At 36.2% G+C, this 24113-nt stretch overlaps 4 protein-coding genes across 4 annotated transcripts; 3 read left to right on the top strand and 1 right to left on the bottom strand.

Annotated features, from left to right (window-relative positions):
- Nucleotides 1-10115: 10115 nt before the first annotated feature.
- On the top strand, nt 10116-11514 carry LOC111899286 (protein TRANSPARENT TESTA GLABRA 1). Its single transcript, XM_023895145.3, has one exon. It carries the CDS (start codon nt 10259-10261, stop codon nt 11264-11266), a length of 1008 nt encoding a protein of 335 aa, XP_023750913.1. The 5' UTR covers nt 10116-10258; the 3' UTR covers nt 11267-11514.
- A 3411-nt stretch (nt 11515-14925) lies between these two features.
- On the top strand, nt 14926-15354 carry LOC111899292 (stigma-specific STIG1-like protein 1). The gene has a single exon (XM_023895150.1). It carries the CDS (start codon nt 14926-14928, stop codon nt 15352-15354), a length of 429 nt encoding a protein of 142 aa, XP_023750918.1.
- A 4650-nt stretch (nt 15355-20004) lies between these two features.
- Nucleotides 20005-21743, top strand: LOC111899285 (putative pectate lyase 2). Its single transcript, XM_023895144.2, has 4 exons — nt 20005-20710; nt 20978-21081; nt 21175-21313; nt 21441-21743. The coding sequence occupies exons 1-4, from the start codon at nt 20006-20008 to the stop codon at nt 21660-21662; spliced, it is 1170 nt and encodes a 389-aa protein (XP_023750912.2). The 5' UTR covers nt 20005; the 3' UTR covers nt 21663-21743.
- A 421-nt stretch (nt 21744-22164) lies between these two features.
- LOC111899289 (histone H4) lies at nt 22165-22631 on the bottom strand. Its single transcript, XM_023895147.2, has one exon. The coding sequence runs from the start codon at nt 22579-22581 to the stop codon at nt 22270-22272; it is 312 nt and encodes a 103-aa protein (XP_023750915.1). The 5' UTR covers nt 22582-22631; the 3' UTR covers nt 22165-22269.
- Between the last annotated feature and the right edge of the window lie 1482 nt (nt 22632-24113).

Below are 24113 nucleotides of genomic sequence, written 5' to 3'. Positions count from 1 at the left end.
AGATGTTTTATACAAGTTTTAAACTGTATATGCTTTTTATCTACAAAATATGTTGGGTAGAACATGGGTAGATGAAATAGTTGATGTGTGTTAAAATGGTGAGAGGCATCGATGTTGTTGTTGTTGTTGTTGTTGTAGTCATCTAGCGGAGTATAGATGACGACCACGGACCCTTCTAGACAGTCCAGTGGAACACTAGCAGGTTCGCAACTTGTAGGTGTTGATGAATTAAATGTTCATTGGCGTACTCCATCCCCCTCATGGTTGCCTTTAGTACATGTATGGCTAAGGAAACCCCTTAGCAGTAGTGTCCATCCCGATGATATTCCTTAGGCTAGGTTCCTTGTGATAGGTGTTTAGGGACGTAAAGTGAGGACAACGAGAATAGGTAATCAGGGTTACTGTTGATTGGTGAACTTAATAAGTATATTATTAATGTGGGTTGAAAACCCTATATGCTCACCAGGCTCCCAAGGCTGACCCACTTAGTTTTTATGATTACAGGTAGTGGACCCCGAGCATAGTTGGAGGACGCTGAGAGATTTTTGGATTATAGGCCAGTAGTTGTAAATAACTATTGAAAGGCTTATAATGTCTTGTTTATGATTTTGATCTGTATCGGAACATGACATCCCGAGGTTTTGATATGAAATGAAACTATACATTTCTTAAAGAAGGTTTTGATAAACTTTTATCATGTTTTGTTTTGGGAACAAATTTCGTAACATCTTTTAAAAAGATTTCTCTGATTTTATTTTAAAAAGCATAAATTAAATCGGTCTTTTCTGGCCGAGAAATTAGGGGATGTTACAGTTGGTATCAAAGCATTAGTTTAAGTGAACTAAGAAATTGTAGGATTCCTTGACTTGAACTTAGAATGCTAAGATGATTGTGAGGTGAGTGTCTACCATATTTTAGACACGAGCACTAGTTTATTTTAGGAAAGATGCCTAAAATGCCCTTATGTGCTAAATGTGTTTGCCATGTGTGCCATTATTTGTTCGGATCTATGGTATGTTGTCGACCGGATCTTGAAACCTTATGTGTGTAGGATTCTAAGCGTATGATTACGAGATTAGAACTAACATGTAAACGTTTCAGAGTGATAAGGGAATTGACATGTCTAACAAGGATAAAGACCTAAATTCGCCTTATTCGGTATATAGATTGTAATGGCAAGAACTCAGAGTGGAGCTGGAAATGCAAACATAAACCAACAACCTCAACCCCAAGTGGTGGAACAGGTGCCTATAGTAGGAGTTGCACCCGAACCCATCACCATGGCTGGAGTACGAACTATGATTCAGACCATGTTGGCTGAATAGAGGGAGGAACTGAGGCAAATGTTGCTGAACAACAGGGATGAATCTTCAATTCATGTTGAAAAACGTGAATTGAATGACGATCGATCTGAAGAAGGAAACAACAGTAGATCTGTTAGTCAAACTGATCCACTTGTGGTTGGGAGAAATAACCACGAGGATAGAGTGGAGAGAAATGGATGCAAGTATAAGGACTTTATGACTTGCACGCCATCGACCTTCACTGGAAAAGAAGATCCCGTTGGAGTAATGGACTAGATCTCGGAAATGGAGTTGGCTTTCATGACTTGTGATTGCCAAGGCAAGTTACAAACCACGTTTGCAGTACATCAGTTCAGGGGTAGTGTTGCTCGATGGTGGAGCACTTTGGGGAAAACCCTAAGCCCTAATGAGCCACTGCAACTAACTTGGGCAGAGTTCTTGGTGCACTTCAAGCGCAAGTACTGCTCGGCCCAAAACGTGCTTGAGTTAGAAAACCAATTTCTAACATTGAAGAAGGGAAGTATGACTGTTGACAAATATACGAATAACTTCACGGACAAAATGGATTTTGCTTTTCGTATTGTCCCAGATGAGCTGGCAAAAATTAACAGGTACGCAAAGGGACTTCCATGGGAATAAGTACGTCAGGCACTTACTTTGGAGGCAACTATCTGGGCTGCTAAGTCTGTTGAAGATATGATAAAAGGGAGAGCCGCCAGCAAGGTTGAAGTTGGCGAAAAGAGAAAGTTTGAAGGAAATTCAGGTTCCAATAAAAAGAACAAATTCTCGAAGACTGGTTCGAGAAAATTTGGAGGAGGAGCCGAAGCCAAGTGGTGTGACAAGTGTAAGAAGAAACATGTTGGGAAGTGCAGCGTGGAAGTCACTTGTTACAAATGTGGAAAGCCTGGGCATTATGCCAATGAATGCACCTTCAATAAGAACGTATGTTTTGGGTGCAATGAAGAAGGGCATATTTTGAGGGATTGCCCGAAGAAGAAGGATGCAGAAAAACCCAATCTTCCACCAAAGCCGAAGGCGAGAGCCTTTCAAATGACACTCGAAGTTTCAAAAGTAGAAGCCGATGTCGCTTCAGGTACCTTTATCGTAAACGAATTGCCTGCCCAAATTTTGTTTGATTTTGGAGCCAATTACTCCTTTATATCGCATGAATTTGGTAGAAAGCTAGCTTTGCCTGTAGATAGGCTAGTTAATGCTTTATTAGTCGAGATTGCTAGTGGCAAGTTTGTACTTGTTAGCCATCGTATGAAAAACATCCTGATTGACTTGGATGGGAATAAGTTCCATGAGGAATTATTGCATATCGAGTTAAATGGATTCGACATAGTTTTAGGAATGGATTGGCTTAGCGCCAATGATGCAGGAATATTATGTAGAAAGAAGATAGTAAAAGTAAACCCGCCAGGGAAAGAGTCGTTTATGGTGTATAGAGACAAACGCAGAGTGAATTCTGGAATCGGTCTTTTCTGGCCGAGAAATTAGGGGATGTCACAGTCTAGGCCATGCTAATGGACCATATATCAACAAGTCCCACCAGTCAGATGTTATTGGTATGCGGCCAACGACATTGGACTAGACTTAGTCATATAAATGCTGACCTACCCATGTCATACTATTATGGGGTGCTGACCTACCTTCTGGTCTATCTCAACCGAACACGGGGACTATTTCACCCCTACTACTAACACATAATATCATATCATAATCATGTTGTCAAACGTGTTTGGGTGTCCGACCTACCCATTGGCCCTAATGACCGAATCGGGGACTAGTCCCCTTCTACTGATATTATCTCATATAACATGGCAACTAGCAAACTAGCATACTCACATATCTAGCAGTCTAGCATACTCACATATCCAACAATAACAGACCAAACAATTATCACAAAGATAACCATCCCAACTAACAATTACTAGTGGTCCGGCCTTGGTGCTTTAGACCCACTTCTACTGGAAGGTAACTCACCTTGATGTCTTGTAGTGTCTGACTTTCCTTGGCGTGAAGGTTGGCTCTCCTCGACTCCTCAATCCCTACACGACAACCTTCAAGTCATCATATAGAACATACAACCCTAACCAGGGTCAATACCAAAACCAGGCAAAGTCAACGTTGGTCAAAGTCAACACCCAGTTAACCTGACTCACCGAGTTGGTCTACCAACTCGTCGAGTCCATACTCCACTAACTCGATCCAACCCTGAATCCACTCGTCGAGTCTAGCAAGAACTCGATGGGTTCCCCTTCATTCAAACCATTGGGACCATCTTCATCCTATTCGTCGAGTTCTTCCTTGAACTCGGAGAGTTCATCTCCCTCAGAATAATGTGTCCGGTCTACGACTCGCCGAGTTGTATGAACAACTCGTCGAGTCTATCTTCAAAGATTGGGAGATTGCCTTGGCCTCGCCGAGTCTGTTCATACACTTATCGAGTCCCATGATTCCCAGGTCCCTTTTTGTGTCTAAACATCTACGGGACTTTCCTCCCTAACAATGGTCCATCCACAGAAAGGATTTGGTGGTCATTACACCGCGACTCGCAGAGTCCCAAGAACAACTCGTCGAGTCCATCCTTGACTGATGTGTGTAAAACCAACTAGTTTTAATCCTACTAACTTAAACGCAAAGACAAACACACGAAAGGCAGTGTACCTATCGATTAGGAGTTTAGTTCAGGTAAGTAGGGTATCAAACACAGGGAACGGTAAACAATTAAAATAAATGTTAATATTATCTAAATGATACAAGCAATAGAAAGGGGGTTTTCTCTAGTTTTACAGGACTAGAAACTTAAACAATTAAATAATACTCAAACTAAGCAACTAACAGCTAAGCAAACAAAAATCAACTAAATCCAATAATAGAAGATACTTCTGTTTAGGTTTGAATCATTTATTCCTATGGTTGATTTTATGACGAGTGCAATGGATTAATTGGCATTGGCTACCGATAAGTGTGATCAGGTTCACGTTCGCTATTACTAATCCTTAGGAAACATATCAATTCAAGCAGTGATCAAGTGATTAAACTAATAGATTTCCTAGTTTATTAATTCGGGTTAAGTAAGACTTGTAATAAGCTAATCAAATATGTTAATTCAATTAACTCCTTGTTGATGGTTCATCACACAAGCTCACACATTAATTTACCCATTTTCTAGTTAACCCTAGTTTCACGTTCGTTATTCCTAGGCATATAACTATGTGTTCACATAAATCATATGAGATTAGCAATTAAGAGATGTTCATACAACTTAATTACTAATTTACTAACAGAAAATAGTTATTGTTAACATATAAGGTTCTTTAACAAGCTTAACCAAACAATATTACCAAATAAAATTAATCTTAACCATAAAATCATATCATAATCATAAAGTCATCTATCCTAAACAGAAGATAATAGTTGTAGCTCATAATTATAATAAAACTAAGATAAAAAACGAAATCAAACAACTCAAACATAGTTCAACTTAAAGAATAAGTAAGAATTGACTTGAATTTGCCTTGATTCTTCTCAAAATTGGATCTAGAGTTGATTCTCTGGCTTCCAGCACCTTAGCAGGTCTTCTAATCGCAGCTTTACCCCCCAAGGGTTTCTCTCCATGCCAGGGTATCGATCTGAAAGTCCCTTTATATAGATTTTCACAAAATAGAGGTGACTCGTTAAGTCTAGTGACCAACTCGGCGAGTGTGTCACTTAAAACGTGTGCACGGCAAGTCAGCGCATCCAGAATCGCAAAAGTTTGACGTGACTCGTCGAGTTTATGGCCTACTCGTCGAGTCCGTTTGGAATCATCATTTTCTCAAAATAGGAAAGTCGTCTGAAAGTGTGCCTAACTTTCAGAACATTTTGAATCTTGTCAATCGGAGTTACGGTTCATGAGATATGGCCAAAACACTGACAAGGGGTCAAGCTGTCCAACAACATCCTTCTTTCTTCAAAATCCAAGATCCAAGCTTCCAATCGCTATTTCGGCTTCCTTTTCCACCTGAGCATGTCGTTGTTGCTGAAAAATGAAATTCTTAACTAATTAAGCACCTTTTATTCATTAAATGAGACAAAAACAACATAAAGTATTAAGATAATGCATGAATTTTATAACTAAATATGACCATATCATTGACCAACACTATACAGTCGATTTAAATGGGTCTCAACACCATAAAATCATAGATCTGGCCTCCTAATGTCCATTGCATACGTAAAGTTTCCAACTTGGTGCACATGCAAGGGGTCTTTGGCCCCAAAAGCCATAAAAGATGGCCTCCAAGGTGCATGGGGTGTTCATGGCAGCAAAATGGGCACCTTTGTGCCATAAAACCCCCCCAATAGACCTGGATCTAAAGAATACACTGACTTCCAATACTTGATCTCAAATACAACCTCTCTATGGCTTAAAAATATGTAGGAAAAGGCCCAAAATCAAGATCTATAGACAAAGGTTCAACTTCATACCTCCAATAAGCTGAAAATGAGCTCTAAACTCTAGATCTTCTTGTTTCCCTTTGGTCTCACAAGTCTCCTTCTCCTTTCCCATCTTTAATCACAAAAGGTAGCACCACAAGGCTCAAGAACACAATAAGAACGGCTAGGGTTTTGATATACAGCTCTCTGGGAGTGATAGGGACGACGGAGGCTGAGATAAGGCATTTAAATAGGGTGCAAACCCTCAAATTTAGGGTTTTACTCAAACAGCACCTACTCGTTGAGTCAGTCTTTCGACTCGTCTAGCAAGTCACTTAAACTGTCCGCGGATCTCGACTCTACTCGACGAGTTGGTCCTCCAACTCGTCGAATCCCAGAGAAAAACACAAGAAATGCTTGAATTAACTGCGTACTGGGAATCAGGTGTTACACCAGGAAACCAAACATCTTATTAAAGAGCAACCTTCAATTAGTATTCCTGCTTTGAGAGTCAAAATACTCGATAAATTAGGTTATATTCCTTCATACAAAAAGGTTTGGACCGGAAAACAGAAGGCAGTTGAACAAGTGTTTGGCAATTGGGAAGAATCTTATTCTGCTTTACCCAAATTTGTATGTGCGGTTCAAAAGTTCGATCTGGGGACTATAGTCGAGTGGTTAGTTTCGAGCTCAACCAATGAAGAACCCATGGAGTTTAGACGTGTTTTTTGGGCTTTTGCCCCTTCTATGAAGGGGTTTGTATATTTTTGGAAGGTGATTAGCATTGATGGCACACATTTGTATGATAAGTACAAAGGAACAATGAATTAATGGGGGTGGATAGTAATAATCAGATGTTGCCACTAGCATTTGCAATTGTAGAAAATGAATCATATGATAGTTGTAATTGGTTTCTTTCTTATATCAAGATTCATGTGGTAAAAGAACGTGAAGGTATTTGTTTAATTTCTAATCGTCATCTTAGAATCCTAAAGGCAGTCAATCAACATGGATCACCATGGTTAGAGTCACGTGGTTTTCATAGGTATTCTTTATAACATACATTATGCTTTTTTTTTTAACTTTATAACTCACATTATTGTTGTTTATTTTATAGGTATTGGTTATGTCATTTTATCAACAACTTTGTTGAGAAGTTTCGTAATTCAGAATTGAAAGGTCTAGCTTATCATGTCGGGAGTCAAAATCAAGTTCAAAGTTTCAACTCAACCATGGAAGAAATTGGGAAGCTAAATCCATAAGCTAGACAATTGCTAGAGATCCATCCACTTGATAGATGGACACTTGCACATGATGGTGGGAGGAGATATGGGTTGCTCACAACAAATTTGTTAGAGATTTTTAATAATGTCCTTAAAGGTGCCCTTTTTTACCAATCAGGGCTTGTGTCTAACTTACTTTTTATAGATTGGTGCATTATTTGGAGGTGAGACGCCCTTTAGGAATTAGTTCACGAGCTAATGGAGATGCATATACCCCTCATGTTCTTATCAAACAAGTAACTTTGATATCAAAAGCAAGTGCGCATTCCTTGAGATCTTTTAATCGAGAGAAAGGTATATTTGAGTTGATAACTCAAAGAGGAAGAAATGTGCAAGTAGTGAATTTGGAGCAAAAACCTTGCACATGTGATAAGTGGAAAGTGTTTAAATATCAATGTTCACATGTCTTGACTGTATGTGCCACACTTTCTTTGAATAGTTGGCAATATATTGATAAATGTTACTTAATTGTCAAATATTGTGATACTTGGGCTTGTGAATTTTCCCCACTTCCTCATGAAGCATATTATTTAAAGAATTGCTTCCAAATTTAGAGCTCTTATGGAATAAAAAAGATCGTCCTCGCTCAACAAGACTTCGAAATGGAATGGACATTAAAGAAGGAAGAAAAGCGTTTGTGGAATTTGTAAGTAAAGTTGTCACAATCGAAAAAAAAAAATATCTGTCTAAACCAAGGTAAATTAAGACATTCATTGTTTTTTTTGGTTCATTCGTATAACTTTATTATTATTATTATTATTATTATTATTATTATTATTATTATTGTCGTTGCAGATAGTGGTTATCGAATCAAAGTTATTTGGAGTGTTTTTTTTTTGTAACAAACGATTGTTAGGTTTGTACTTAAAATATTTTACTTATGAATTTTTTTTAGTTTAAGATGATGTTTGTTGGTTTAAATTTAAAAAGTTGTTGGTTGATCTAAATTTTAAAAGTTGTTTTTTGATTTTTATAAAAAAAATTGTTAGTTATAATGATGTTTGTAAAACACAATTAGTAAACATTAAAAGCAAAAAAAATGATTATATTAAATAAATAAATAATTAGTTACAAGTGAAAGTTTAGAATACATATAAAATGGTTTTATTTTGTGCTCTAGGAAAAGGGAAAATGTCGTTGTAGTCCTACGAACTTTTCTATTTTGGTTTAAAAGGTCTCTATTGTTATTTTTTGACTTTGTAAGGGCATGAATTCTCTTTTTACCCGTTTTTAAGGCCATTTTCTAGAAAGTGAAGGGGTCACCCGGTCACCCCTTTCCCAATCAGCTGGTTATCTTGTACACGTCATTAAAAAAAGTCAACTCATTTGTCAAATCAGATGCCACCTAATGTATCGTTAAATGAGACGAACAAGAGAGCACAAATTTGGGGGAGAACAACCATGTGGAATCCATCACCATTATCATCACATCCCCTCAAAATAGTATTCATCATCTCTTTCTCTCTCACTGCTTCTTCTTCGTCTTACTCTCCTCCAACCCCCAACCCCTGTTATCATTCAATCTCAATTCCGAAAGTCTGCTCCAAGAAACCCTCAGCAACCACCACCACCGCTAGAGACATATTCGCACTCCGTGACACACCTCAGCAGGCTGCATCCGTCGACCCTGAAGTTGCTGCTTAACTTCAATCCTGCTTCAAGTTCATCATTCTTTTTAATCCTACTACCAACACTCCACCTGATTACTGTTTCAATTTAATAAATCGGTTGAGTCAATCCCTAAACGAATCGGGAATTCGACCACCGCCACCGCTGGAGACATACTCGCACTCCTTCCCTAATTCTTCATCAAACTTTCTTCTTATTCTTCCCCATTTTTTCTCTAAAATAACTAGTGTGTGTATGTATGCGTGAGAGAAATTGACCACAAGATGAGGTTCCTCTTCCTCCTACTACTGTTACAGTGCATTCTCAACTCATTCGCTGCCAAATCAGGCCGATTGCTGGAATACCAAGCACTAATTTCCCTCAAATCCGCCATCTCCGACGACCCTCGGTCCTCCCTTTCCACCGGGGACCTTTCTACCAACCGATGTACTTTGTCCCGTGTCACCTGTGAAGTTCCTCCAGAAATCGAGAAGCTTTAAAACCTGGACACGTTGTGGTGATTAGAGGTCACCATTGTTAATGGAATTAAGCTTTTTCCATTTCCCAATTTTGAAAAAGATAGAAGAAAAAAGTTGAAATCTTTTTTTAGGTAAGAAAAAGTGTTAGAGTAGTGCTTAGATAAATCCCCAAAGTTGCTGACGAGGTAGAAGTCTACTAGGCTCTAAGTGTTGCTGACGAGGTTCCATGTCATCATTTTCTAACCTATTTGGCAGATCTAACCGGTTATAATGGGTTGTTTACCAAAATTAGCAGGTAAAATACAAGTTGATGCCCTTAGAAAGCAAAAAGAAATAAAATGAAGGGTCTTTTAAACCGTTTGTTGGGTTATAATGACATGTACCCAATAAAAAAGTAAAGGATCATTAAAAAAAAATAATAACATACTACATGGTAAATATTTATTGGGTAAATAAAACCACCTGTTAGAGAGGAGGGAGTCGTTCCCACTGAACCCATTGTCACATCAGTTTTTCTCTTTGATTTTTCTTCATCTTTTCGAACCCACAACACACGGAAATCTTATCTTTTTCAACCCACTCAATTAAAAAAAATACTAAACAACTAAGGTACGAGTCTTAAAACATATGGTGCAAGAGAAAATGAGAGAGAGAATGTAGAGAGAGAAAGTATAGAGAGAGGATGAAGTGGGTTCGTGAAACTAATTAAACAACCCGCAAAAGAGGGAGTGGTACTGGCGGTAACTCTATTGGTAATTAATATTTTACTTTGATTATTTTGTATATTTTTTTTAATTAAGTGGGTTGAGAAATATATGATTTCCGTATGTTGTGGGTTCGAAAAGATAAAGAAAAATCAAAAAGAAAAGCTAATATGACAGTGGGTTCATTGAGTTCGGTGAGTTCAATGAAAACGACTACATCCTCCCTTAGACAAAAACTCTCGATTAAACCGTACAGAGCTATTTATTTTTTTTTTTTTTATTATATTTTAATCAACGCCGGTCTTGTCTCCTGGTCAACATGGTGGTTGTTGAAAAAGCAACTTCTCAGTTATATCCTTCTATTTCCACAATTTCACATGGCGCCGGAAAATCCCAATTCTACCACCACCGTCTTCCTTGGCTGAATCTATCTTTGCTCTCAGTTTTCATCCATAATGGATACTTCAACCCTAGAATCTCAACTCAGATCCGACAACTTCGTCACATATGAATCCCCTTACACTCTCTACTCCATGGCCATCTCTTCCGCCGCCGCCTCCCACCGTAGAATTGCCCTCGGCAGCTTCGTCGAAGAATACGCCAATCGAGTCGACATCGTGACATTCGATGAAGAAACTCTTTCCATCAAGCCAATTCCTAACCTCTCATTCGACCACCCTTATCCTCCTACTAAACTTATGTTCCACCCTAACCCTAAGGTATCCGGTGATATCCTAGCCTCCTCCGGTGACTTTCTCCGCCTCTATGGAGTCCGTGAAAACTCAGTTGAACAAATCTCCGTTCTCAACAACAGTAAAAGCAGCGAATTCTGTGCACCGTTGACCTCATTCGACTGGAACGAGGTGGAACCAAGGAGAATCGGTACTTCCTCAATCGATACAACGTGTACTATTTGGGATGTTGAAAAAGGCGTTGTAGAAACACAATTGATTGCTCACGATAAGGAGGTTCATGATATTGCTTGGGGAGAGGCCGGTGTCTTTGCTTCTGTTTCCGCAGATGGATCTGTTAGGGTTTTTGATTTACGTGACAAGGAGCACTCAACGATAATATACGAAAGCCCTCAACCAGATACACCATTGTTACGATTAGCTTGGAACAAGCAGGATTTAAGGTACATGGCCACCATTTTAATGGACAGTAATAAGATTGTGATTCTTGATATTCGATCTCCCACCATGCCTGTGGCTGAATTAGAGAGACATAGAGGAAGTGTGAATGCAATTGCTTGGGCTCCGGCGAGTTGGCAGCATATTTGCTCAGCCGGAGATGATTCACAGGCTCTTATATGGGAGTTGCCCACCGTGGCTGGACCTAATGGGATTGATCCAATGTCAATGTATACAGCTGGGGCGGAGATTAACCAGCTCCAGTGGTCTGCCGCCATGCCTGATTGGATTGCCATTGCTTTCACCAATAAGATGCAACTTCTGAAAGTTTGAGGTAGAACATCTATTTGATGCATATATATAGCTTCTGTATTTATTCAATGCATTATATATACTTTATTGGAAGTTGGATTTGATCATATTAAGATTTTGAGAACATGTACGGAACAAAATAGATTACATATGTTCAATGCATTTGTTTCTAGTAGAAAAACTCGTATTTTTATAGCATAATGAAGTGTACCCATTGTAATTTGACTAGTATATGTGACATAATGAAGTGTAATTGAGGTATTTCCCTATGCAGATTATTGTCTTTACTTTTGTTGAGTTTAGCACTTGAGCCATTGAGCTTTGAAATTGAATCAGAGGACTGTATCCTGTTAATTACATTGAATTGTAGTGATTAAACTCGAATTAAATCCGAGCAATATAGTCCTCTGGCTCACCTTGTTCAACCTTTTTGGGGTGTGATAGTGGACAAAAGTTTCCAATTTTTTATCTACTAAGGGGCTATTTGATAAAATTGAACCATTTAGTGCTTAATAATTTCAACTTCTTAATGGTTAAAAGCATCGTTTTAAAACTCGTCAGAAGCGTACGCCTTAAGGTGAAGCGGACCATGGCCGAACTAGAGGCGCCGCCTCTGTGGTTGGATTTGAGACGTACGCTTCGTCCAGGTGAAGCGTAGATGAATCGATAGAGGCGGTGCGTTTTTCAGAAACGTACGCCTTGTAAAAAAAAACTTTTTCTAAAAGAACTTTTTCTAGAAGAAGGTATTTAAAATGTGTTTGTATGACTTAGATAAAAGCCAAAAGTCACAAAAAGATGAGATTTCATGACTTTTTAAAAGGCTCTTTTTTAAGCATGGATAAAAGTTAATTTAAAAGGATTTTCTATTTTGCCAAACATCTTTCGGACTTTTTTAACTTTTTGGAAAAGTTAAAAGTCCAAAAATTGTTTTAAAAGCAAAGTCAAACACCCCTTAATTTTGATTTATTTTGACTTAGTCACGATCCCATCCCATGGCCAAATTGAATGCTGGAACGTGTTTTTCCCAAATGGAATTGCTTCAATTTGCAATTGGGATCGTCAATTTGGATTTTGGAATGCCGAATTGGAGATTGACTGGAAATTGATTGTCGACTGAAAAATTGACCACCTACTTACAATTTCCAATCTTATACTTTGATGCTTCGATTACCTTAATGGATTCAAGTGACATTCCTGTTATCCTATATTCCTATTCCGTGTAACAATTCCTTCTAGTATTCTATTCTACGTATTCTACACTTCGTGTAGAAGATATTGAAATAGAAGCACCAGAGAACTTTATTGTTCTTGGTGAGGAGAATGACGACCAGGTGCATTAGGAAGCCAAAGAAGTTCAGACCCTTGGAGATTCAATTATATATTATTGTAGTTTCAATTATATGTTTAGTATTTTATTTTTTATAAGATATATAGTTTTTATATTTACTTTTTAATTCCGCCTCGGGCTTACGCCTCGCTCCGCCTCGAGGCATAAACCTTACTTAAAAGAAGGTAGGGCTCCTTAACCATTCAGAGGCTACATCAAACATGTTTGATTTTTGATAGATTTAGAGGTTAATAGGTGACCTCTAAATAGTTACATCCATAGTGTTTATTAAAGAAACCCTAATACTATAATCAATCCCGGTTAGATGTGTGCAAAAGAACCAAATTATCTTGTTTTTGGCTTTTAAGAAAACCATATTTGTAGGTTTGTTTTGGCTTTATTATATAAAAAATGAAAAGAAACCCGAACCGGAAAACCCAAAGTGCCATTGTTTTGTGTACAAGTTTAATGATTAAGTATATAAATTTTAAATTAAACAATGCGTTTTTAAGGGTTCCATTGAAAAATAAAATTATGAATGGCTTCTACTTTGTTTTGTATCATATTACATATGTTTTAGTCAATTAGTTGTGTGTGTGTGTTTTTGTCAAAAACCAAACTGAAATAGGGTCATCCTTGGTTCCTGTATCATCTAATGGCACTGTAAATGTTATGAAGATCTTTTGTCATGTCTTGTCTTGTTTTAGGGATGAGCAAAAGGACCGAACCGGCCGGAACTGGCCCGAATCGGACCCGACCCGGGAACCGGCTTCAGCCAAAATCAAGAACCGAACCGGCCCGGCAGTTCTACCGGTTCCCGATTTCTACCGGTTCTTGTCGTGCCTTCAAATGTTGGAACCGGTACTCGAAAAATAGTATCATACGGTTTCGGTTTTTGCCGGTTCTACCGATTCCGGTTATATCCGTTCCGGTTCCTACCAGTTTCCAGTTTCAAAAATCCACAAAAATAACGTCCCGGTCCCGGCCTGACCGGTTCCATCGGGTTCCGGTTCCAGCCGGTTCCCCGGTCCATATGCTCATCCTTACTTGTTTTGCATCACGAACAAATTGAACGGGATTTATAGAACATGAATTTTCAAGAAAAAAGACAATAGCACCCCTAATTAACCCTATGAAAAGTATATAGAAGACAAAAAACCCGTAACACCTCTAACTAAACCTAAGAAACGTATAGAAGACAATAACATAATCATAAAGAGTAAATTACAAGAATGGTCCTTATGGTTAGGATAATTTGCGTGTTTGGTCCTTAACTTATTTTTTTAACTCGGAAGGTCCCTACTATTTGTTTTTATTACGTGTTTGATCTCTGTCTTACCTAAAAATATTATTTTTCCCTTGATTTTTTTAATTTATTTAAATAAACACACTCCCAACCCCTCGCCCCTCACATTACCTTACCTATCCCACCATTTTTTCCTATTTAAATAATAGTCTTTTTAGGTAAGACAAAGACCAAACGCGTAACAAAAACAAATAGTAAGGACAAAGTACGTAACAAAAACAAAAGTAAGGACCTTTCGAGTTAAAAAAATAAATTAGGGACTAAACGCGCAAATTACCCCAAACCATTAGGACCGTGTAATTTATTCAATCATAAAAAATCAAAACCTAGACCTCTCCATATTATAATCACAAATTGTTAAGCAAAATATCACATCCAACGTTGTGAAAAAAGTAAAAATAATCATGATTGTACCTTTCAAACTGGCATCCGACATGAGACCTTCGAAGTCCATACACTAATAAAACCATTGATGAAATCATTGCAAATATCTAAACTTAACTAATGGCTTACTTTGTTACATGGGACACTATTAACATGTTATAAAATTGATTTTTGTGTTTTTTTCACAAGAAACGGAGGACACAAACTTGAATTATTGTGTTTATTTCACAAGAAACGGGCAACTCAAAATCAATTTTGGGATATCGAAAGGACCACAATAGGTTTCTCTTTGTTGGTCTATCTTTATGTTAGAGTACCTTTTAAAAAAACATTTTGTTCTTTAACGGAGTTAGTGATACAATATTAAGAATTAATTTACACATGACTACATCAGTTTTAATACGTCTAGTATACATCAAATATACCATCCAAGATCCAAATTGACATTATTAAGTGGATTCTTATCTACTTTTTTTTTCTTCTAATTCTACATACAGAATTCAATACGTATACATAACAATGTAAAATTTGCTATCAAAACCAAACCTTTTTTTCAACAAAAGAGACCCCCATCTTTCAAACTCCTTCACATTACATCCCTATAAATACCCATCCCTAATCATTACTCCAACAAAACTCACATTCCCATTTAGAGACACCACCATGAACACTCTAACAAGATTCTTGATTGCCCTTGCCATTTTCATGACCTTAGCCACAACACTTTCTTCCACACCAACTGAAGAAAAATGGTTCGATATCAATGACAATGAAGCTGATAGTTTGGTATCGAGTACACCATTAGGGGTTGGTGGGGTCCTTGATGACACTAGGGGATTAAAATGCAACAGGAACCCTAGGCTTTGTCTTGCAAAGGGAAGCCCTGGACCAGATTGTTGCAACAAGAAATGTGTTGATGTGATTACTGATAAACAAAATTGCGGGCTTTGTGGGAGGAAATGCAAATATATGGAGATTTGTTGCAAGGGATCGTGTGTGAATCCGATGGTGGAAAAGCATCATTGTGGGGGTTGCAACAACGTATGCAAAAGAGGGGATTTTTGTCTACATGGGATGTGTAGCTATGCATAAATAAAAGAACATTATTGTCTATTTTAAACATTTAAATGACGTCCAATTGAAAATGATACCTGTAAGAAAGTCGGGTACGATTGGGATTGGATGTCTAATATTTTATAATTGTATTTACATTTATAGATAAATAAAAATAAATTATTAATTAAATGGTTTATACCTTATAGTTTTTTGAAATATTTATTATCGTGGTAATGTGATTATTAAGATAAAAGGTAAGCCGATAGGTTTGGTTTACTTAGTCATACATTTATCGACATATAAAAAATTGTTTGACTAACTATTGAATATTTATAAATACATTTACAAATGAATTTGATGTCCTTTAGTCATTGAAGTCAATTTATATGTAAGAATATGGTAGACAATTACATAATCTTAACATTAGACCTTTTCAAAAATAAAATATTATATAACATCCGTACAAGAACCAAGATTCTACTTTGATGCATAATGATAGCAAAATTACAGTATTTATAAACACTACGAGAAAAATAATGTAATGCCATTTTTCATTTTCAAGTTACAAGCAAATGTCCTTATAAAGACTGCAATCAATTTCATCAATAAGAAATCGTAATTATTTTCTCACTGGTGTTTAGTAGGATCTGAACTTTTAAAATCTGAATTGTAAGAAACTCTGAATTTTTAAAAAGTCAAAGAGAGCAATAGAAGGGAAAATGGAGACAGTCTTGTAAAATAGAAAACAAGAGGGAAAATTTTTTGATGAAATATTAGGGTATTTTCGAAGCATACACATTTTTTTATTCAAATACAACTTCTTCTCTTAAAAATTAAAAGATTGTTAAAACAATTAAGACAAAAACTAAGAGACTATCAAACATTCTGAATCTGAAAAATTAAATTTCTATCTCTTAATTGACGAATAAGGAAGCTACCAAACAACCCCTAAAATATTATATTATTGAACAAAAAAGATTATATATATATATATATATATATATATATATATATATATATATATATATATATATATATATATATATATATATATATATATAGGCTTAGGTTATTTTGTTTTTACTAAATATTGTGTGCCAGAATGCACTGGACCAACGGATGAAATTAATCAATGGACATGATTTGAGAGTGTATGATATTACAATGGGTAACATGTACCATATAATCACACAATTTTTAGCAAAAGGGTATTTTGGACAATTAACTACATTTATAAAAGGAAATTTTCGAATTTTTTGGGGATGATTAATTCTCCTAATTTTAAAAAAAAATCTGAATTTTTTAATTAATTCAATTTCAATTTTTACCGATTTTATTCTATCAGAATATTTTTTATTAGAATGATACTCTTTCAGAATTTTATTCTAATAGAATATTATTGAAGAAAAACAAAATTCTTAAATAAGACGTTGAAAAATAACAAACATTCTAATATATTTTTATACATCCGAACTTAAATACAAATTCATACATATTCTTACAGACTAAAAGTCTTATACATTTTAACATAGTTATAAATATTCTAAAAGAATATCAGCAAACATAACATTCTTAAAAAATAACAACATTCTGCTAGAATACTCTCGTTCTCCATGTTTTCTTCTTGAATTCTTGAATTCTGAAAGAATATTGCTGTTTTTGGATGTTGAATCCTGAAATTCTGAAAGAATATTGTTGTGTTTTTCATTCTTTGAGAATGAAGTATCACATATCTTTTTTGGTAAAGTATAAACAAACCTTGTCCATTTGTTTTGTTCTACATGACTCCAACCTCTTGGTTTTGGTAAAGTACAAGGTCCAACAGTTGCCTGATTTGAAACAAAATTTAGATCCATTAATTTAACTGAGATGAAAAATCAGTAAAGCATGAAAACAATGTGATCAATTGCAAAATAATCATTAGCTTTCAGAAAACATATTTGAATTTAGAATCAAGCTAAGAGTATGCAAGTCCAATTATCATCAAATGAATCAGGGAAGAAAAAAAAACTAGACTGTGGTTTCTATTTTCAAGTGGGGTTACCTTTAAGCTCCTTCATGGGTAAGAATTTTGAGTTTCACCAAAAAAAAAAAGCAATTGCATTAAGTTTATAACCAAATACAAGAAATCTAATGATTCAGGTGAATAATTGACACCAAAGCTTTGATTTTAAAGTACTAGGTTTGAGGTCAAAATCAGATTCTAACTCTTTCTCTTGAAAGAGGGGTTTATCATATACAGATATTCAATATAAATTACAATAAAATTCCCAATTGCATAAAACACACAGCAAATTAGCAACCTTATCTAATACCTACCTTTTCTAATAATAACAAAAAACCCAGAGCTAATGAATTTCAAAGCAAGTAATTTAATAATAGAAGACAAATATTGTTAGATCAATTGAAATGATTTCGGGAAAATTGAGCAATTGAGAATTATGGAGAAAGATGCTCATAAACGAAACCGAATGCAAAATAAAAACTTGTTGATACAAGGCGTAAAGCAAAAGGGCGACGTCGTTAGAGAATTTGGAGGTGACCCCTTAGGAAGATGAATTGGAGGAGCCACCAAAGCCGGCGTAAGTAGCGGCGGCGAAGAAACGATCTGGGTATGCGAGGCCAGAGCTTGCCCTCGCCATCGCCATTTTTCTTGATCTTAATCGATCAGATTAGATCAGATCTGGTTGACTGCTTTGCTTCCGACGACGGGGGATCTTCCCCTTGGTCTTCTTTGCTACCGACGACGGGAGAGGAACGAAGAACCGTTGACTGCTTTGCTTCGCATCTTTCGCCATTGAAGAATTTTTCAACTGCAATTCTATCATCGGTCTCCGCCATTGAAGAATACGAGCAGCATAAGAGGGATGAGGTGGATTTCAACATTTGGGGAAGCAGTTTTGTGGTTGTGAGCTTCTTGTAGGAGACGTTTCCATTCCATGGCGGCAGAGTGGGCAGGGGATTGAACCTGGTGGTCCGGTTGGTGAACTTGGAGTGAAAAGGGTTTGAGGATTTTGGAGGTTTTATTAGACAGAATTTAAGAGAGAGGCTAGGTCAAATATACTTATTTTATTTCTTTAATTGCAAGATTGAATTAAATGATTTCCTTAATTAAAAGTATAAAAGGTCCAAAATACCCTTAAATGATTTATTTAACGGTTTATTATTTCTTGAATTCTCATTAGTGCATTTAGGCACACAATACTTGCTAAAAACATTTGAACCTAGCTCGCTCTCTCTCTCTCTCTCTCTCTCTATATATATATATATATATATATATATATATATATATATATATATATATATATATATATATATATATATATATATATATATATATATATATATATATATTTGCCCCTTTCCTATATATTGATGATGAAAATAAATAAAAACCAAAAATATTAATTCTAGGGTATATGGAGATTAAATGAAGGAATTTGGGCTGATTTATGGCCATGATTTTTTGAGGGTTAAATAACTTTTATATTAATTGCAAAGATCCAGTCTCATTGAAAACGATCAACCAACATACGAATCTATTTGGTTTTGTGAATTACAATGCTCATATATGACTAGGGGTGTTCGTTTGGATGGATCAGTTTAATCCGATCCGATCAAGTGAATCCAAATTAATTTCGGTTTTCAAAACGTAGATCCAAATAGTCCAAACTAAATTCAAATCCGATCCGGTCCAACCGAATTATAATTCGGTTGGATCGGTTTTTTACAATTTGGTTTTCAAAAATTAAGACATTTCAACAAATATATAACTTTAGTATTAACTTACTTTATAATATAAACTAAAAAATATTGTTTAATTAGTTGTAAATTAAAACTTATAAATAACTATCAAGAAAATTATATTATAATTTACTACTTTATAGACACTTTTTTTTTATAAGAAGTACATATTAAAGTATTATAATAGATGAAAAAATTTAATATACTAAAAGAATAATTTAGTAAATTTATAAATTATTAAAGATATATATTAAAAAGAACAAAATAATAAATTGCAATTCGGTTTTTTTGGACTATTCGGGTTTTATTTTATAAACCAAAACCAATCCGAAATCCAAAATAATAATTCGGTTGTACTAAAAACCAATCCAAAAATCCGAATATCTGAACCAAATAGTCAGATCCAAATTGTCCAATTGGACAATTCAGTTTTATCCAAATAATTAACATATATTACACTTTATCGACTTAGAATTAAAACATTTCATTCACTTAAACCGAAAAGCCTAAAAATAAAAAATAAAAACAATGGGAACCCGTTGGTCACTACTCTACAAATACAATAGTTTAGTTAAATTTCCAAAGGCCCAAAGTCAACTATCAACATCCTAAGCGTTTAAGCCCAAAAATCCTCAAAAGTCAAATTTGCATAAGCGTGCACTCACGTCTCAAAATCATAGCAAGTCAAAGTAGTGTGTGCCACATTGTCATACTCTTATCTCTTAACTAGATATCTACATATAACTACCTCTCGCTTTTATATAAACTATAAAGGACCCAAACTTCACAATTTTTGCTAATGTAAGGCTTGCATTGTTACAGAAAAGTTCCAACTTGTTCAAAAATTAACACAAAGATAAAACAAGGGTGTAAAGTGTAATTATCCAATCTTATATATATCAACCATATTTCATGGTTTCTTTTATCTCACTTCGCAAGAAACATGGGCATGGCTTCACTCTTCATCATCCTAACTCTCGTGTCCTACCATGTTTCAATCTCTCATGCAATTTACTATAATGCCCCCAAACCAATCTCCATCTACAATAAAGCACCACGGGCCGTGAACGCAATCGATGCATGTCGGCGTAAAACCACAAATTGGGCGTATAATCGTCGTGCATTAGCCGATTGCACCGTTGGCTTTGGTAAAGGTGCTATTGGAGGAAAAAACGGTAAAACGTATGTGGTCACAAACCCTACAGACGATCCGATAAACCCTAAACCTGGAACCCTACGTTATGGGGTGATCCAAACACAACCTTTGTGGATCGTATTCGCTAAAGATATGGTCATAAAGCTCAAGAACGAGCTTATGGTGAATAGTTACAAGACCATCGATGGGCGAGGGGTCAAAGTGGAAATTGCATATGGGCCTTGTATAACTATACAACATGTGAGCCATGTGATCATTCATGGGATTAGCATTCACGATTGTAAGCCCGGGAAATCGGGCCTTGTGAGAAACAGTCCAACACACTTGGGCCACCGTCAAGGCTCGGATGGTGATGCCATTGTTATATTTGATTCATCCTACGTTTGGGTTGACCACTGCTTCCTTGCTCGAGCCATAGATGGGCTCATAGATATCATCCATGCTTCAACTCTCATCACGATCTCAAATAACTTCTTTTCTCAGCACGATAAGGTAAACATCCAACAATTCCTTAACTTATATATCATCTCACACATCCCTAAATGCAAAAATAGCAGTGTAGTTTCATTTATTTGTTTATTAAAACATCATACTTTCATTTCTTCTTATTACAACATTTTACTTTGAAAAATCTAACAAATTACAAATATAACAATATTTTCGAAAATACAAATCAATTTTGAATGCTATAATATCCCCAATCATCGAATTTTCAAATTCTTGTACCTTTTTATTGACCACAAGTACAAAACCATGCAGGTTATGTTACTTGGCCACAACGACAATAATATGGAAGACAAAATCATGAAAGTTACCATAGTTTATAACCATTTTGGAGAGGGTCTAGTTCAAAGAATGCCAAGGTATGTGTAATCTATGTTCTAAAAAAACTTGTTCAGTAACTTTTACCAAAAAGTTTGTAACTTTACCTTACGTAAATGGATTAAATTTTTCAGGGTGAGACTTGGATATGCACATGTTGCAAACAATAAGTATGATGAATGGCATATGTATGCAGTTGGTGGAAGTGCAAATCCAACGATACTTAGTGAAGGGAACTACTATACAGCTTCCAAAATTGCATCAATTAGAGAGGTAAAATCTTTAGAGTTTGATTTGATTATCAAGCATTCTTCTTTCAAATCTGTGCCTAAATATTTGATTATTCGGCATTATTCATCCATTTTCTTGGCGCAGTATTTGAAATTCGAATCTTTTGTAGGTTACAAAAAGGGAGAATAATAAGAATGGTTGGAAGAACTGGAAATGGAGATCTTCAAAAGATGTGTTTCTAGGTGGAGCGTATTTCATTCCATCAGGGTATGGAAGTTGTGCGCCTGGGTATTCAAGAGCACAGTCTTTCCCAGTAGCTCATGGGTCTCAGGTGCCTGGGCTTACTGCAAATGCAGGGCCACTTCGTTGCACGAAGTACAAAGCATGTTAATTTTGTTGATTCGATCAAATTCCAATTTGGGTTTTTCTTGTTTGTGTTTCAATTCCGAAATCTAATTTGACATTTTTCTTTTGGGGGTTACAAGAGTTCATCAAGAAATATGAACCTAAGCCTCTGCTTTTATCTTCCCAAATCAAAAGGGGAGAAATTGAGTTTTTGACTTAGATGTGTTATTATTAATAAAGATTTTTGTGAATGATTCAATAGCAATTTGAATATGAACACACATTAATCAAGCCCATAACTAGAAACAAAAAAATAAAATGAAACGTCAAGAAGACAGTACAACAGTATTTCAAAATCAAATACGTAACGTGAATGCACCGAATCCATTTGATGGTACAATTGAATCGAAAGTTTCCTTTGAAGAGATATTCAAACAGATGTAAATCAGACCCAAAAATGGACACCTAAAATAATAAATCATGAACTGCAGAGAGTTGACTAAACGTTCAGCAACAGGTTAAACGAACATTCGAAAAAACAAATGGTCTTGTGAAGAAAATTAGCATTTCATTAACATTCAATACCCTGTAAACCAAGTACACATTGGAATCGATTAATTCTATTGATATATCATTCAACAGGATAAACAAACTTAGCCTCCAAATCCATAAAGAGTTCGGCCTTGTCTCTTGAGAGCATATACAACATCCATGGCAGTCACCGTTTTCCGGCGAGCATGCTCCGTGTAAGTCACCGCATCACGAATCACATTCTCCAAAAAGATCTTGAGAACACCTCGAGTCTCTTCATAAATCAATCCGCTGATTCTCTTGACTCCACCTCTTCTAGCCAACCTCCGAATCGCCGGTTTTGTTATTCCCTGAATGTTGTCACGGAGTACTTTCCGGTGACGTTTTGCTCCGCCCTTTCCCAGTCCTTTTCCACCCTTTCCACGGCCAGACATTTTCACAAGGAGAAAGATAAAATTGAATTGGGTTTGAACTTTGAATGTGATGAAGGAAATGAATTGTGGGCGTGGTTTTAAAGGTGAAATCTTATGGAGGGGATTTGAATTTTGGGCGGTTGAATTTGTGATCCGTGTGAAATAATGTAGATCATTATCAGCCGTTGAATATCAAAGAGTCTCGCATGGATCGATGAGATGGCTTTTCCATGTATACATTTCAATAATCAATTGCCTATTTTTCTAAAATATAGGTTCCTGGAGCAATAAAGTGGATGTTTTGAAAAGTAAAAAATTTAAGTTAGGAAATTTTCTACTAAAGATTTTGATCAAATTGTGCACGAATAATCTCAAAGATTTTCTGGATTTTCGCTCCGAACATTATTAATACTATTGACGATGGCAAGTGAAAAAAGTTTGAGCCCTACGATTTTCTCGAATTAAATCACAGACAAATAAACTCTCTAATTTTTAGTTTTTGTGGCGGTTCTCTTTCCTTCCCGGATGACTCCCCATGTCCCATGTTCCGCTTCTCTATAACTCGTCCCACGGTCTCCCGTTATTTCTCTCTTGACTATATGATTATGTGTGGAGGTGTAACGCCGTAAATTTTCAAACAATTTTTTTCATTTTAAAAATCACATAATTCTCATAAATACATTTCACAAAACCCCAACGTGTCAAGTTATGAAAAACACATATCCATAATTATTTTAATAAAAATCAGGATCCTCAAAAACATAACTTCATCTCGTGTGTACAATCAAGCCGACACCTTCCCGCAATCCTGAGAGATACCCGAAACACATATAACATAACACGGTAAGCATGAAGCTTAGTGAGTTCCTCAAAATACCACACACATCTCATTAGCCTCTCATGGCTATATGACTATATCTCGAATAAGACCCTCTGGTCAATAAAGCTAAGAATAATACACAACATAAATCACAAAGACATAATGCAGGATATCACAATACTCAATATAAGCATACAATACCCTTCGGTTACACAAAGCTACCACTCATGGTAAGTATAGTGAGAAGACTCACCCCGTAAGCAAGCAAATAAACCTCGTACTCGAATCAACGGTCTAGCATCCGACTAACACATACCATAATTATCTCTAATTAATAAACGACTCTCAAAGAAGCTAGGTTAAACTCACTACAAATTCTCAGAAGGATAAAAAAACATTTTACCCTTCCATGACCTCTATAGTCCATAATTTTACCAAACCCTAAAAGCCAACAAAAGTCAACTGCAGCGCGTACGCTGGGCGTACAACCCCTTTACGTCGGGCGTACGGCCTCGCCATGCATGCATCGGGGAATCATCTACGCTACGTTGCGCGTACTGGGATTACACTTGGTGTACGTCCCAGACTTGCTTTTCCCACTCCGTTGGTCTTAATCCGTTAAGACCATAGTTATTCTCTCATATATGGATTCCCTAACAGCTCCTACTATATAAAGTTCGTGACTTTAACCATTTTCATGGCTAAGAGAGTCCCAAACCCCAAAACTCTCACC

Source organism: Lactuca sativa, chromosome 1 (assembly GCF_002870075.4).
Source record: "Lactuca sativa cultivar Salinas chromosome 1, Lsat_Salinas_v11, whole genome shotgun sequence".
Classification (NCBI taxonomy): Eukaryota; Viridiplantae; Streptophyta; class Magnoliopsida; order Asterales; family Asteraceae; genus Lactuca; species Lactuca sativa.
The sequence above is the reverse complement of the archived record's forward strand: the minus strand, read 5'-3'. Positions and strand labels throughout refer to the sequence as shown.

What these genes read in the sequence shown, in the direction of transcription:
- LOC111899286 (XM_023895145.3), top strand. Translation starts at nt 10,259, where the DNA reads ATGGATACTTCAACCCTAGAATCTCAACTCAGATCCGACAACTTCGTC.
- LOC111899292 (XM_023895150.1), top strand. Translation starts at nt 14,926, where the DNA reads ATGAACACTCTAACAAGATTCTTGATTGCCCTTGCCATTTTCATGACC.
- LOC111899285 (XM_023895144.2), top strand. Translation starts at nt 20,006, where the DNA reads ATGGGCATGGCTTCACTCTTCATCATCCTAACTCTCGTGTCCTACCAT. An exon ending in TCTTTTCTCAGCACGATAAG is followed by an intron (nt 20,711 to 20,977) that starts GTAAACATCCAA and finishes AAAACCATGCAG; the next exon opens with GTTATGTTACTTGGCCACAA. An exon ending in AAATTGCATCAATTAGAGAG is followed by an intron (nt 21,314 to 21,440) that starts GTAAAATCTTTA and finishes AATCTTTTGTAG; the next exon opens with GTTACAAAAAGGGAGAATAA.
- LOC111899289 (XM_023895147.2), bottom strand. Translation starts at nt 22,581, where the DNA reads ATGTCTGGCCGTGGAAAGGGTGGAAAAGGACTGGGAAAGGGCGGAGCA.